This window comes from Leptosomus discolor, chromosome 2 (assembly GCF_034619465.1).
Source record: "Leptosomus discolor isolate bLepDis1 chromosome 2, bLepDis1.hap2, whole genome shotgun sequence".
NCBI lineage: Eukaryota > Metazoa > Chordata > Aves > Leptosomiformes > Leptosomidae > Leptosomus > Leptosomus discolor.
The window spans coordinates 99,403,842-99,416,916 of NC_141392.1; the positions used below are offsets into that span (position 1 = coordinate 99,403,842).

Below are 13,075 nucleotides of genomic sequence, written 5' to 3' on the forward strand. Positions count from 1 at the left end.
CTGAGAAACACACTAGGTACGTCTTCAATGGCAGTCTGGATGGCTCTCTGTGTCACCCAAGTCCTGCTCCATTGGTGGTCCACAGTAAACAGCTACACCACTTATCGGTTAACTTGGAGAAAAATATAACTGGTTTTCTCTAAGAAAAAGACGAAACACAGTTGACGAAATAATTTGTCATTAACTCCAGTGGAAAACAACTCCAGACAGATACTACTACAGCTATCACTTAGCAACTGTCTGTGGGTCACAAAAGGCCGTAAGAAAATAATCAGGGGAAAACTCAAATTTCTAACACAGCATCATCCTGAAATACAGACTTCTGCTTACTTACCAACCACATATGCCATTACAGTTCACAAAGCACTGCTACCTTCGTAAACTGTTGTCACATTACATTAAACAGGTACTATATTAACTGATGCATTTCCAGGTTACTGCATCTATCACACAACATATAAATAAAATTCTACTTCCTGCTAATATACTCTATGTCAGTAGTTTTTCTGAAATTTGAGGAACATCTCAAAAGCTAAGCAAGCCTTCCACATGCTTCAAATCTTGCTTTGTTAGTTTTACTATCATGAAACACCTACTTTGATTTCAAGATGAGTACCTCCATAGAAATCAAACAGAACAGAACCATGCAGAGACCACAGCAATTGTTTACACTGCAAATTTAGTGCTTAACAAAATCTTGTGTTTTGTAGTAAATGCAAGCAGATAGAAGGAACAGAAAGACAAAATATTGAAGAGTCAAATTTAATTTAGCCTCCCAACATTGTTTATAATTACTTTATGCTAGCAATCTATGTAATCTCTAAAAGAAACACATATACTTCAATTAGTAGAGGAGATAAAACACTGACGGATGGATTTCAGAAAATAGCCAACAATGGGACAATTAAGGGGCCATGTCAAAAAGAAGGTCTACAAAGAAAAGTCCAGCGAGTTTCCCTGTCTTTCAGGTAACCATTCTGCATACAGGCTTGAGTTCTCTCTGACATGCAAACACACACTCCAAGTCATTTCCTTTGGTTCTGCTTCTCCCTCTCCAAATACCACCATTTTATTCAGTAGACCTGTGCCTTAGACAATGCCCTTACAATATAATATTACCCAGAAACGAAAGCCAGCTGCTGCTCTGCAGAACTTCTCACAGCAAACTTTCATCTGAGAGATTCAGAGGACAAAGTCACTGTAATCACCTTTTACCCTGCACTGCCAAAGTTATTACCTCACTAACTTTGTATGTGCATACTATAAAAACCATCCATTTATGTTACAGTGAATTACTCTACGTTAACACTGAGAACACAACACCTGAAATGAATTTCAAGTGACAAGCCCATCATCAATCATACTTTTTCAACATTAATGCCACTACATAAAGCATTCTGCTTCACTGCTTGAAAATGTAGGTGTTTTAGGAAGAAAATGTTTTGCAGGTGGTGCCATGTATACCGATGCTTTTCCCAAATTAGCAGCTTCTTTGAGAATATAGCATACATCAACCGAAACAGCATATTTGACTAGTATTTAAAAGACAAATCATTACAAGTATTAGTAAAGCTAGAAGCAACTTACTTGATCCACATTTCTAACAATTTTGAAGATTACATCCCAAATAGGGAAAGGAATAACAAAAAAATGCATAAAAATTAGAAAACAGCATTGAGGTCTTCCTTTTGTGCTAGGCCCTCAAAACCCAATTTGAGTTGTAGACTCAATTTTTTGTCAGATTACACAAGATCATACTACAAAGTAAAACCGTGCAGGCATTCAACTAAGAAGAAGCACTTGCTATCAAGAGGGAAGCTCACACTGAAGACTGCAACACTTGCAGCAGATGGGAGACATTGTCCACCCCTGCGCCCACTGCGGTTAATCACATAGGGTGGGAATTGTGGAGGCAACCTGCTGCCCAATGCAAACTCCTGTTCAAACAAGTTGGGCAACCGCTAATGCAATACCAAGTCGTTTTCTCAATTATTTGAGGACACTGCTGATAAAGGCCAGTCCCAGCTGATGATTCTGTCCTCTCCCCCCTCTGACCCACTTCAGATTTCCCTGCAGCAATTCTCCTTTGTGCAGTACCAAGTACAACACAGCTTTGATGCGGGTCTGTGGGTCTGAACTGCGACATTAAGCCAAATCTTTTCATTTCAAGAAATCAAAAATTAGAACAAACATCTTCAAAACATTTGATCCAATACTGCCAATAATTTCACAACCTAAGTTCACTACATGACTACAACTGAAATTACCAAAATGCAGCACAGCATTACTGCAGAAATGTTTGTGTATTCATGTAAACACAGTAAAACCTCATGAATAAAATATAATGCAATGGAATTAATAATTGTAGAGCTAATATTACAACCTTTGTGAACTACAGAAAGTGTTCGGATTTTCTACACTATAATCATCATTAATGGCACAAAGGAAACTACTTACTATAGAATACAGAAAGAAGGTCCTTGCAGTATTGATTTTGCACATAAAATGAACTCCTTCAGCTGCATTTGCAACTGTCAAGAAGGCTTAAATAGTATTAACTCCCCCTATTACGGAGCCTCAAGGAATAGCCACATAGTCAAGATGTCAAACTTATTTTTAAAGGATAAACAAAACACGACTGCTTCATGGGCGTGACTAGCAAGCGATTAAAGCATAACTCTGACCAAAATGAATCCATGACAGTGTCAACATAAAACTGTTTTTAGAAGTCAGTACTATGAATTATTTAATGTTCTCTCAAAGTTCAGTATCAACACATCAATTCACCTCCTTGTATTCCTCCTTTACAACCGCAGCTAGAATCACCGTATAACATGCAGGATGGTGGTGACACGAGTCTGCACTGTGGTGAGCAATTTAACAAGGCTAAGCGACCATCCAAATTATCCAATGCTTTGGAGACCTAGGAAGAGTAGCTTTAGCATAAGCACACTCCCATAAAGTGAAACAGCTTCAGAGCACCTTGGAAAAGAGAGGGCAGGCCTTCACCATGAAATCATTCCTGTGTAGGGATAACTTCTTCCAAAAACCTACGCGTGCAACTCCTTGGAGTAGCACCAAACAACCTCCAAGAGGCAAAACATGCATCACAGTACAAATAATCAATAACACCATACACACTGGAAAACTACGCTGCTTTAACACTGAAGAATTGAACCACTAATGAGAGCCGTAAGAAAGATTTCTCAAACTACATGCCTGAAAGACCGTCTTTCCACTATTTATATTCAGGGTATTTTGTCCCTTAGAAGCTTAAAACAGACCGTCAAAAGCCAGAAATATTGGCCAAAGTCAAACTAACCCATACAGAAGATACAAGTATTTCACCTAATTTTATGATCCTGTGAATATACAGACCTCTTCTTTAGAAATAGCATTCAAGCCTAATGTGGATTATCACATCATTAAGATCTTTAACTCTCAAATTCTAATAACATTTTTTCCGTTAGAAAGTGCTGAGAACAAAGTATAAATAGCCAGATGCTGCAAAAACACTAAAACACACTCCCAAAAGCACACCTAAGTAATGCTTACCAAAGTGGTACTGTTATCAAATACATTCATTAAGAGCCAAATTAAATAACAAATCAGTGATGGTGTTCAAGGCTCTATTAATTAAGTCTGGCCGTGATACGCAACTTCTGCACACTCATGAAGACCTCTATGCTGTCACAGTGCCTGAAATTCAGCACATTTCTCTTGAACGATTTCTCCTTTGTAGCAGACACATACAAACATCCATGTGCTACAAAAGCATTTCCAAGCACTACTAAACCAGCTGTACTTGCAGAACTTAACACTAGATCAAAGAGTATTTCAACAACTGGTTTTCACAAACACCACTGGAAGTCATAACTGTGTCATAACTTCTATTGAAATGTGCCTCTTCACTCCAGATAAGGCTGAGGAAAACCATTGAAGATTATCCTCCTAATTTGTATGTTGTGGAACAGCAACCATTACCATCTTTAGATTTTAAAAAGATTCCTTCTGTACAATCCTTTCTTTAAAAGTGTATTTCTTACAGTTTCTCTGAAATGTAATTGATGGTTATAGTTTTGTTCCAGTGAAAACTACACTAACTATCCAGCAACCAAGTGTCACACTCCAGTTATGCCTCTGCTTGGTATACCAGAATAACATTAGATTTACCTCTGCAAAACATGCTGGATTTTTTGCCTTCATTTCAAAAAGACTCAATGTAATAATATTCCTAACATCTCTCAGCAGCGCACTGTGCTGGCTAAAATTAGCTGAAACAGCGTATTAAATGTGGTTTCTCAAACTAAATTAGCAATCAAAACCCCACGACTTCAGTCAGGAGCTTTGGAATAGGACAGAAATCATGAACCTTCTTTTATTCCTTATTCTGAAAACATGGTAAACTTTAATTGACAAAACGCATGTATTAGAACTAAAACCGAATGCAAACCTGAAATACCGCAATAACTTAAAACATAGCAGTTCTATAGAAGACAGTTTTCCAAGCTCATGAGAGCATCAAAATTTCTAAACCATGATTACAGAGGAAAACATAAAGAAGTGCTTCTTCACTATAAAGTAGCTATTTGCTTTAATATAGCAATCTGGGTTAAATTAAATATATGTAAGCCAGTGTGTGTTCATAAGGAAAATTTGCAGATTTTTCCCCAAACTGAAAAGTCAGGTAGCCTACTCTTTACAGTTCCTACCGTTTTTCAGACTTCTCAGCTACTCACACAACAGGCAAATTCCAAAAGTCCCTGAAGCTTCTCAAAAGTATTTTAAATAGATGCAGATAATCTGCGTACTTAGCCACATTTCTGTAGAATACATTCATGGCATACATCCCACACAAATGTTACCAGATTTCAGCAAGAACATTATGCATCAACTGAAATGAAGATGTTTCTAGCTGCAGTTGTATTAAAGAGTTCCAATGGAAATGTTCACATAAGAATATCAATGATTTTCACTGTACTTTAAGTAATCCCACAGAATCCTGTTATATTCAAAATCAACAAATTAGAAAATCAGCATACTAGCAGCTTCTTAAAGGGATGCATTTTTTACTTCACATTGTTCACTAAACACTCATGGTCAACCTCAATATTAATGTGACATATCAATATAAGGCTTTGAAAACATTTTTAAAAAGCAATCCAAAGTGCCTTCATGTTACTCAATGCTGTATTTTCTAGGACTAAAATTCTGTGTATTATACATGATCACCAACTTTTAAACTCTGTGAGAGTCTAATATTGTAAAACTAGCAATTCCTAAACTGATCACCAAATCACTAACAGAAGAGCATTCACACATGGTATTTACTACAGGTGTCCTAACTAGATTCGACACCTCTAACACTCATAGAATGAGGACTTTATTTTTGCCTGACATCTTCTGACTTATCCTCATTTCAGTTCTAACAAAAGAAAAAAGAAAAAATCCCACCCACAAATCACTCTTTTACTTGTTTCAACAAAAAACTGTTGCAAAATGCTGTAGGAGAAAAGATTTGATATGAAGAGAAAAAACAGTTGTGTGAACAGGTCTGTCATTTTCAATGAAAAGTCATGTTATTCTCTATTTGGGAAATAATCTTAAAATCCTCTAGCAGAAATTTCTTTACAATGCACCTCATGCTAAATTCCATTTAAAATTAATGAACTCTCAGCTCATAATGAACCTTTTTTTAGTGCTGCCAGAACTTTTGATTGGGCTTCTGGTGTTCTTCAGATGGAAATCAACAGTGTCACCACATAATGCAACAAAAGTTGTAAATATCAGACTTTATCAGACTTACCGCCAGTGCTTTAGATAACTTTGTTCTGTAGTTATTCAAAACAATCACAACAATCTCCTTAAATGGCACATAAGCAAAGCCGTCTTTAACAAACACTCTTCTGGCTCTAAATAGATCCACAGCATCTGCAAGCCCAACCTGAGAAAGACCAAAAAAACACATTATGGAATAGCAAAATAATACAACCCTAAGATTCAAGATGGAGCAGTAAAGCTTTAAGTCATCTCTGTCTTAACAAAGACAAAATTCAAAGATTTTGAAATGTTGACTTTGGAATAGCTGATCATTATTTTGGTGGGAAAATATTGTTTACTTATACAAAGTCATGCAAATAGACAAAATAAGCTACTTTAAAGTTTGTATCTATGATTACTAGCCCAAGTACGTAGCTTTGCATCACTTACCGATTTGATATTTGAAAATGGACTTCCGTTGGCCTTCTGCTTCAGACATCTTGAAATATTTGGTTCATGTAAGCTACATATAAAAGGTCTTGGAAACAGATCTGGAACCCAATCAACTTTGCTCCAAAGAAGAACCGGCGGGCTACATTAGAAACTGCTTTCCTCTCCCCTTCCTCTCTTGCAAAGAGATTATCAGACTAACACAATCAGACCAAACCTAGTTTCAGCAACAGATGTTTGAGAATGTCTCCAACCTGAACAGTCCGTCAGTCAGACAAGTTAAGTCATTTGTCTGGGGAACATTAAAACTTAGGACCTTTTCTGTGGTGAAAGGCAAGGGATGGCAGAAGAGGCCAGAAGACATTATTATAAGTTTAAAGTTCCCTTCATTCAACTAGTTTTATTATGTAAACTTAAAATTAGTAAGTCCAAGTTTAACTGAAAGAGAATGAACGCAAATCTGTGGAACTCAGCAATTTCTACTTACCTTATAGAATATTTGTTCTTTTAGTTTAGGTGTACTATGGCCAGGGGTTGATGTATACAGCTCATTTGCCAATTCTTCTTTGAGGTCTTCACTAATCTAAAATTCAAAGTTTGTTTTAAAACTGCTGAAATATTTTAGAATAAGGCTTTTTTGTAATTAACATGAGCTAAAAGATTACTTAATCTGTAAATACATCACCACTTCAGTTGACAAGGGAAAAGGAATTACATATTCAGCAAGTGATCACTGAGAATTAATTAAACAGAAACCAGCAAAACATTACTGGTCAATAGCATCAAACAACATTCCTTCTGAAGCACTAGTGCAGATTTTAAAATATAATAATTTTAAATGTTAATATGAGAACTATAAAACATACTTTTTAACAGTCAACGACTTCAAAATAAAACTTGTGACAATTCCTGCTCATATCTGGATTTACTGCATGCATTAAAACAAAGCATGATGACTCAATGTCAAATAGTAAGGATTTAAAGAACTTTGTCCGATTTTTAACAAAAACATCAGTTTCAGCTCATTTTTAAATCCAGACTTTTAAAAAAAATTATAGATCATGGATTTATATCTCTCTCCTTTTATTTTTGAGAAGTGCGAACAATGGTATACTTATTGTTCTTTGAATGTTAGTGCATTTCCAGTTCTTAAAACAGCTAAGTTAAGCAGCAATACTCTTATTTAGCAACTTAAAGTATTTAAGACAAAATTTCTAGCTTGAAAAAACATGGACAATGTTACACTTCCTAACAGAAAAATTTAAATACTGCATATACATAAATACATATATATAATGCTTTTTGACTACTTAACACACCACATACAGCAGAAAAGACACACTTAAAATAGCCTATTGTAGTGATTTTACTAGTCAATAAATCATTTTGTGTGTTTATTCAACAGAAAACAAGTAACAACAAAATTTGAAATCAAATTGTTCTCCTGTAAATCATGACTAAGTTCAGGCTTTAAAACCTGAAAAAAGTAATAACTAAAAAAAAAAATAAATTATAAATAAATCACTCCGATAAAACAGATCATAAATGCTTGTAATCCAGCAGTGATACCTAGTAACTTAACTACATGCAACAACAGTCTTAAGTATTTGCACAATATGTTCTTGTTAAAGTATAATGGAAGTAGACCCTGACTGAAAGGGACTAAATGTTAAGGAATGCAGAATACCCTCCCAAAATACAGGTGGACACCAAAACGTCACCAAAGTATAACACATGGTGTGACACTGCTCTACATAAACTCTCATGTGCTCAAATACCTACGGAGAGGTGATACCAGGCTGCAGTTAAGACAGCTTTTAGAGACTAGTCAGGAACGAAGCCAAGGCTCTCACATGCCATAGACCCCCAGACTTCAAATACAAGATATAAAAAGACACTCAGTGTCCTTCCTCTCGTGGAAAAGGATGTGCGTAAGCAGTTCGGTTTCTTCTCTGAAGGGGGCAGAATACCCACACTAACACTTCTGTGTAGTTAAATGGGCATTTAAACAAAACTTCTCTCCTTCCCAGTTGAAAAAAAAAAAAAACAACACTTTTCTTGGAAGTCATAGGAAGGACCCTTTAATTTCAAACTCGGAGGAGTAGCTCAGCAAATCTCCTCTATGAAAGTATTTGACAGATGCGTATGAAATGGCCAAGGCAGCTATGTCTAGAAGCTTAAGGTTACCCTGTCTGCAGCTTATAGAATCATAGACTACCAGGTTGGAAGGGACCTCAAGGATCATCTAGTCCAACCTTTCAAGGTAAAAGTTTAGTTTAAATGATATGGCCCAGCACCCTGTCAAGTTGAGTCTTAAAACTGTCCAATGTAGAAGAAAATCTTTATGTAATCTGTAGTACTCTCTTAAGAAAAACAGCTTTAAAAAATAATAATAAAGCTGTCAGCAAGGCAGAAGAATATAACTTTGAAGACAGAGGAACCATATAGTAGCATTATATTTCTGCATGTGAAAATGTAATGCTCAGGGAAAAACAGCCTGTAAGGAAACCATTTTTCCTCTAACAAAGTAAGTGTATCAAAACAATTAAATGTGTTTGCGTAAATGATCCAAGAAAATACTTTCTATAAAATAATTTCACTAACAATCTTATCCTTGTTAGTCAGAAAGATTCCCACTTTTCAAACGTGACACCCTGGAACTACATACAAATTTCACACAGTACAACTAAATCCCTGCTACTCCTTCCAGATGATATATTTCTTGTTTAAATAAGCATAAATCTAAGTTACCACATCAGCCTGCAAGCTTGCCTTTCACCTAGTATAGACCAAAGTTTTAACTTTAATTCCAGAATAGTGACTTCCATTTTTCAAGTGTAACAGTTTTATGCTTTCTCAGTAGAAATTGCTCAAGAGAGCCTAGTCTACCATGTCATTCCAAGCCCTTGGTGAAACCTCTTCGAATAAAAGCAGTACAACATGTGGTATAGTTACAGTCGTTGCAATTGCATTATTTCTTCTAGGTTATTTCACTAAAAAAACATAAAACCGAGCCAAGGGTACGTTTTTGGTTTGTTTTTTTTTACAAAAAGCCATTAAAACAGTCTGGTGACTGTTCTACAGACAGGGTTGCCGGGGGGAGAATGAGAAGAGAGAAAGGCAAGGTTTCCTTGCTTGTTTGTTTTTCGAAAAACAATTAGCTCATTTTCATCAACAAAACCATTTTATTCAGTACTACATTTCATTTCAAGGGGTATTTCTCTTTTAATATACACATAAAATAATTATAGTGACTCCAAACTTCACAAGCTGTCTAGATCCTTCCTTATTAGTAATTTGACCATATCGGTCTCGTACAGATGTAAAGTCACAGTGATTTTAGATTTTCTTGCACCTCAATAGCAAAAAATTTAACACTGTTGGGGTAAAAGTGATCCTGGTGAAACCTCCAGAAAAATAGGTTAATGGGCCATGACTAAAGGTCTGGAAAAGATTGTGGACAGTGTTACTGAAAATGCAGTTTCAACAGAAATGGTATTTTTTAAACAAAACACAAATATTATTGCAAAACAATATTTATCATATTAAAAAAAAGGCACTTATAAAGCTGTTAAATAATTTACTTTTTAAAGCCTCAAGGATCTTATAGGTTAGGCAAACCTTCAGCAGCCCTACAAACACTTTGCTCCTTGCCTTTTCACCAAATTCACATTACCTTCATGTTTTCAGCTACTGGAGAGAGAGGAAGAAGAAACAAGGGATATCCCTAGCCCCTAACTAAAGCTAGGAGATGACTCCAGAATGCATTTAAAAATAAGACTTGCTTCCCTAAGGACTGGAACATTAAAAATAACCTTTCAGTGGCATTAAGGATTTCACCATTTCCACATAAAATTGTGTAAAATTGACTGAAGATGCAACGCAATGAAAATAAGCTCCTTACAGTCTCCGAATCAAGCCTTCAGTTAGGTCATGCCTGTACCTCTGTATACAGAGCATCATGAAACATGTATCCCCATTTTTCTTGGTTCGTGGAGGCTGAAAAAGTTTTTTGTTGTTGTTGTTTTTCTTTTTTTATTATTATTTTAATAAGAATACTGCACTTCATACATTTAATCATTTAATCTCTAAAATGGCACCTGCAAGAACACATTCCGGTAATCATTAAAAAATTAGACACCATTAAATAGAGCTTTTAGGTTTCTAATCAAGATCAGAAGGATAAACAGACTGCTTAACTTTTGACAGCTCTTAGTGATGCTTGCCAGATAAAATACTGTGATATGCAAAAGATTTTTTTTTTTTTTGAGTATCAACAAAACTCTTCTGAGGGTGTCAGCTGGTGCTCCCATCCACACTGAACCGATTCAACTCACCCCGCAGGAAACAATTCACTAGTTTTGCCTCCTTAGTTTGTTGCCAGTTCAGTAAACTGAAACTACTTATCACCAAGCCACTCTTCGGTTTGCACAAAGAACAGTAACATCAGGAAAAGGATCTTCCCTTTTCAGTGACGGTGGTTCATGTATCGTCACTTGAAAAAAATTCAACGCTTCATTGTAAGTTTTTGAGACTTAGAAAAATTAGAAAAATCAAGACATAAAAACGGAGGGCATGAGAGGAAAGGGAGGAAGCAAGGATTTGGGACAAGTTGCATTGTTTCTAGTTTTCTTGCTTTCTACGTGCAGTTTATTCATTGCTTTTTAATCAGAGAATTGTCCTGGAAACACAAACACATGTAAATTTAGATTAAAATATGAATAATTTAATATGTAAGGCTTGGTTAAACAAAGCTGGCAGTGAGGCAGTCCACAAACTTCAAAATACATTTGATATCCCTGCTCTGTTTCAATGAAAAGATGCATGCACACATTATACTACTACACATGCATAACTACTTAATTTTGCCATTTCTCAGTGTTCCAGTAAGGAACAAGAACTCAGTGCACAAGTCCTTTCAATTCCCAAGACTCAGCTTCAGGTACTCACATGCACACATCACTGGTGTCCTTAGAAAGTGAACTTTTTAAAACTTACTTTTAGTCACTGAGCAGCTGGTACTCAAATGGCACAGCACCCTTCTCAAAAAGAGATGGCATCAGTCTCAATACTGCACTGTATTGCAATTTTAAGTAAGACAAAACAATCATTTCCTAGTCCATCTTCTCCATTGCCACACATGACCGTTCAAACTAAGCTAGAACTAGAATACAAAAGTATTAAGCTAGATACCATTAAATTTAAGAATATAAATTTAAAGTCTATTCAGTCAGCTAATGAATACTAGCTTGATTAGTAAACTTCATTCCCAATTGTCCTACCAATTAAAAGCATGAAGAGCCTTAAATAAAAGATTCCAGAGGCTCACAAATCTGTTATTCACAAACCTGATGATGTTTCTTAAGAGAGATCAATTCCATTTTGTCCAGGAACAAATGAATTAAGAAAATTGTATTTTCCATAGTAACACAACTTACTACTTTAGCTCAAGTTCAAGTTGCTGGCATTCCTAAAAAAAAATAAAGGGCTGCACTTGGAATTATTATTCATTCTTATCCATTGACTGAAATATTGTTCGGGATTTTTTCAAAGCCAGGAGGGGCATGGAAAGGACCTTCCTCAATTATGCAGATAATTCATGGTTACCATAATCACAGAGAAACTCAGTGACACAGGTCCAGTTTCCTACATTCCTGACAAACACTTCCCTACATACATGAAAATGAAAGCTGAACAAAACAATTACTATAGATTACTCTAGAAACCACATACATATTAGAGTCGCACATGACTGAAGAGCTAATGGAAGATCCTTATGAGAAATATGGCAACAAGTTTTCTTCCATTTACAAATGACAATGCTAACGTCAGACTCAATTTTACAGAAACTTGTTAACAAATATTTCTCTAGATTCAATCACAGGATTACCAGGGAAGAGTATTTCAGTGTTTGCAGATCATTTTATGAAGCTTATGTCCAAAACAGTAGCTAGGAAATCCTACTTGCAGTGTAATTCCATTCTGCACAGTATCAGCTTTCATGTTGCTGTATTAAAGAGCGATACAAACATTTCCAAAGTTACTGCATTCACTGCCCTGAGAAGAATAAATTCATTTTGGAAACATTCTGAACCTCGACCACTAAAAAAGAAGTTAACACCTTAATTATCCAAAGAATTTATTTTCTTCTTGAATACCACGGTATCATTTTAAAAAATACACTATTGATTTCCCAATTTTCTTTTCCCTTATGCCCCAAAAGAACACCTAAAATATTTGTAGAAACAGAGAGGACACTTGATGACACCATTTGCCTTGTCTATACTAAGTTTCTTCCAGGAATCCAAAATAACCAGCTGCTAAGAACTGAGGAACTACAAGGATCAGGTTAGGACTTGCTGTTCTTTCATCATCTCCAAGCCATTAGACAAATGGCAATCAAGTATGACCCGGTCAACTGCTGAGTGCTAGTGCACACAAGTAGTGCGAGTACTCTTTCTACCTCTTCTATCATAAGCTGAAGAACACAGTGTAGAAGATACCAATTCTCCACTGTGTTTCTGGCACAGATGCCATTTCATATTACTTTAGAAATCAAAGAATCATAGAATGGTTGGAAGGAATCTCAGAGATCATCTAGTTCCAACCCCCCTGCCATGGCAGGGACACCTCCCACTAGACCAGGTTGCTCAGGGCTCCCTCCAGCCTGGTCTTGAACACGACCAGGGATAGAGCACCCACAACTTCCTTAGGCAACCTCTCCTTGCTGCCCTGAGGATCCTGAATTCTAACATTTCATGGTCACTGCAGCCAAGGCTTCCCTCAAGCTTCATGTTAGCCACCAGCCCCTCCTTGTTGGTGATAACAAGATCAGGCATAGCATCCCCTTTCCTCTACCACCTGG

At 36.3% G+C, this 13,075-nt stretch overlaps 1 protein-coding gene across 1 annotated transcript in view; it reads right to left on the reverse strand.

Moving 5' to 3' along the window:
* PRIM2 (DNA primase subunit 2) overlaps positions 1-13,075 on the reverse strand; it is a 118,608-nt gene that overhangs the window by 86,797 nt on the left and 18,736 nt on the right. Inside the window, exons 5-6 of the mRNA XM_086461501.1 lie at positions 6,698-6,793; positions 5,807-5,944 (exon numbers count right to left, since the gene is read on the reverse strand). Of these exons, the coding sequence (XP_086317627.1) occupies positions 5,807-5,944; positions 6,698-6,793 (234 nt within the window). The remainder of the gene's footprint in view (positions 1-5,806; positions 5,945-6,697; positions 6,794-13,075) is intronic.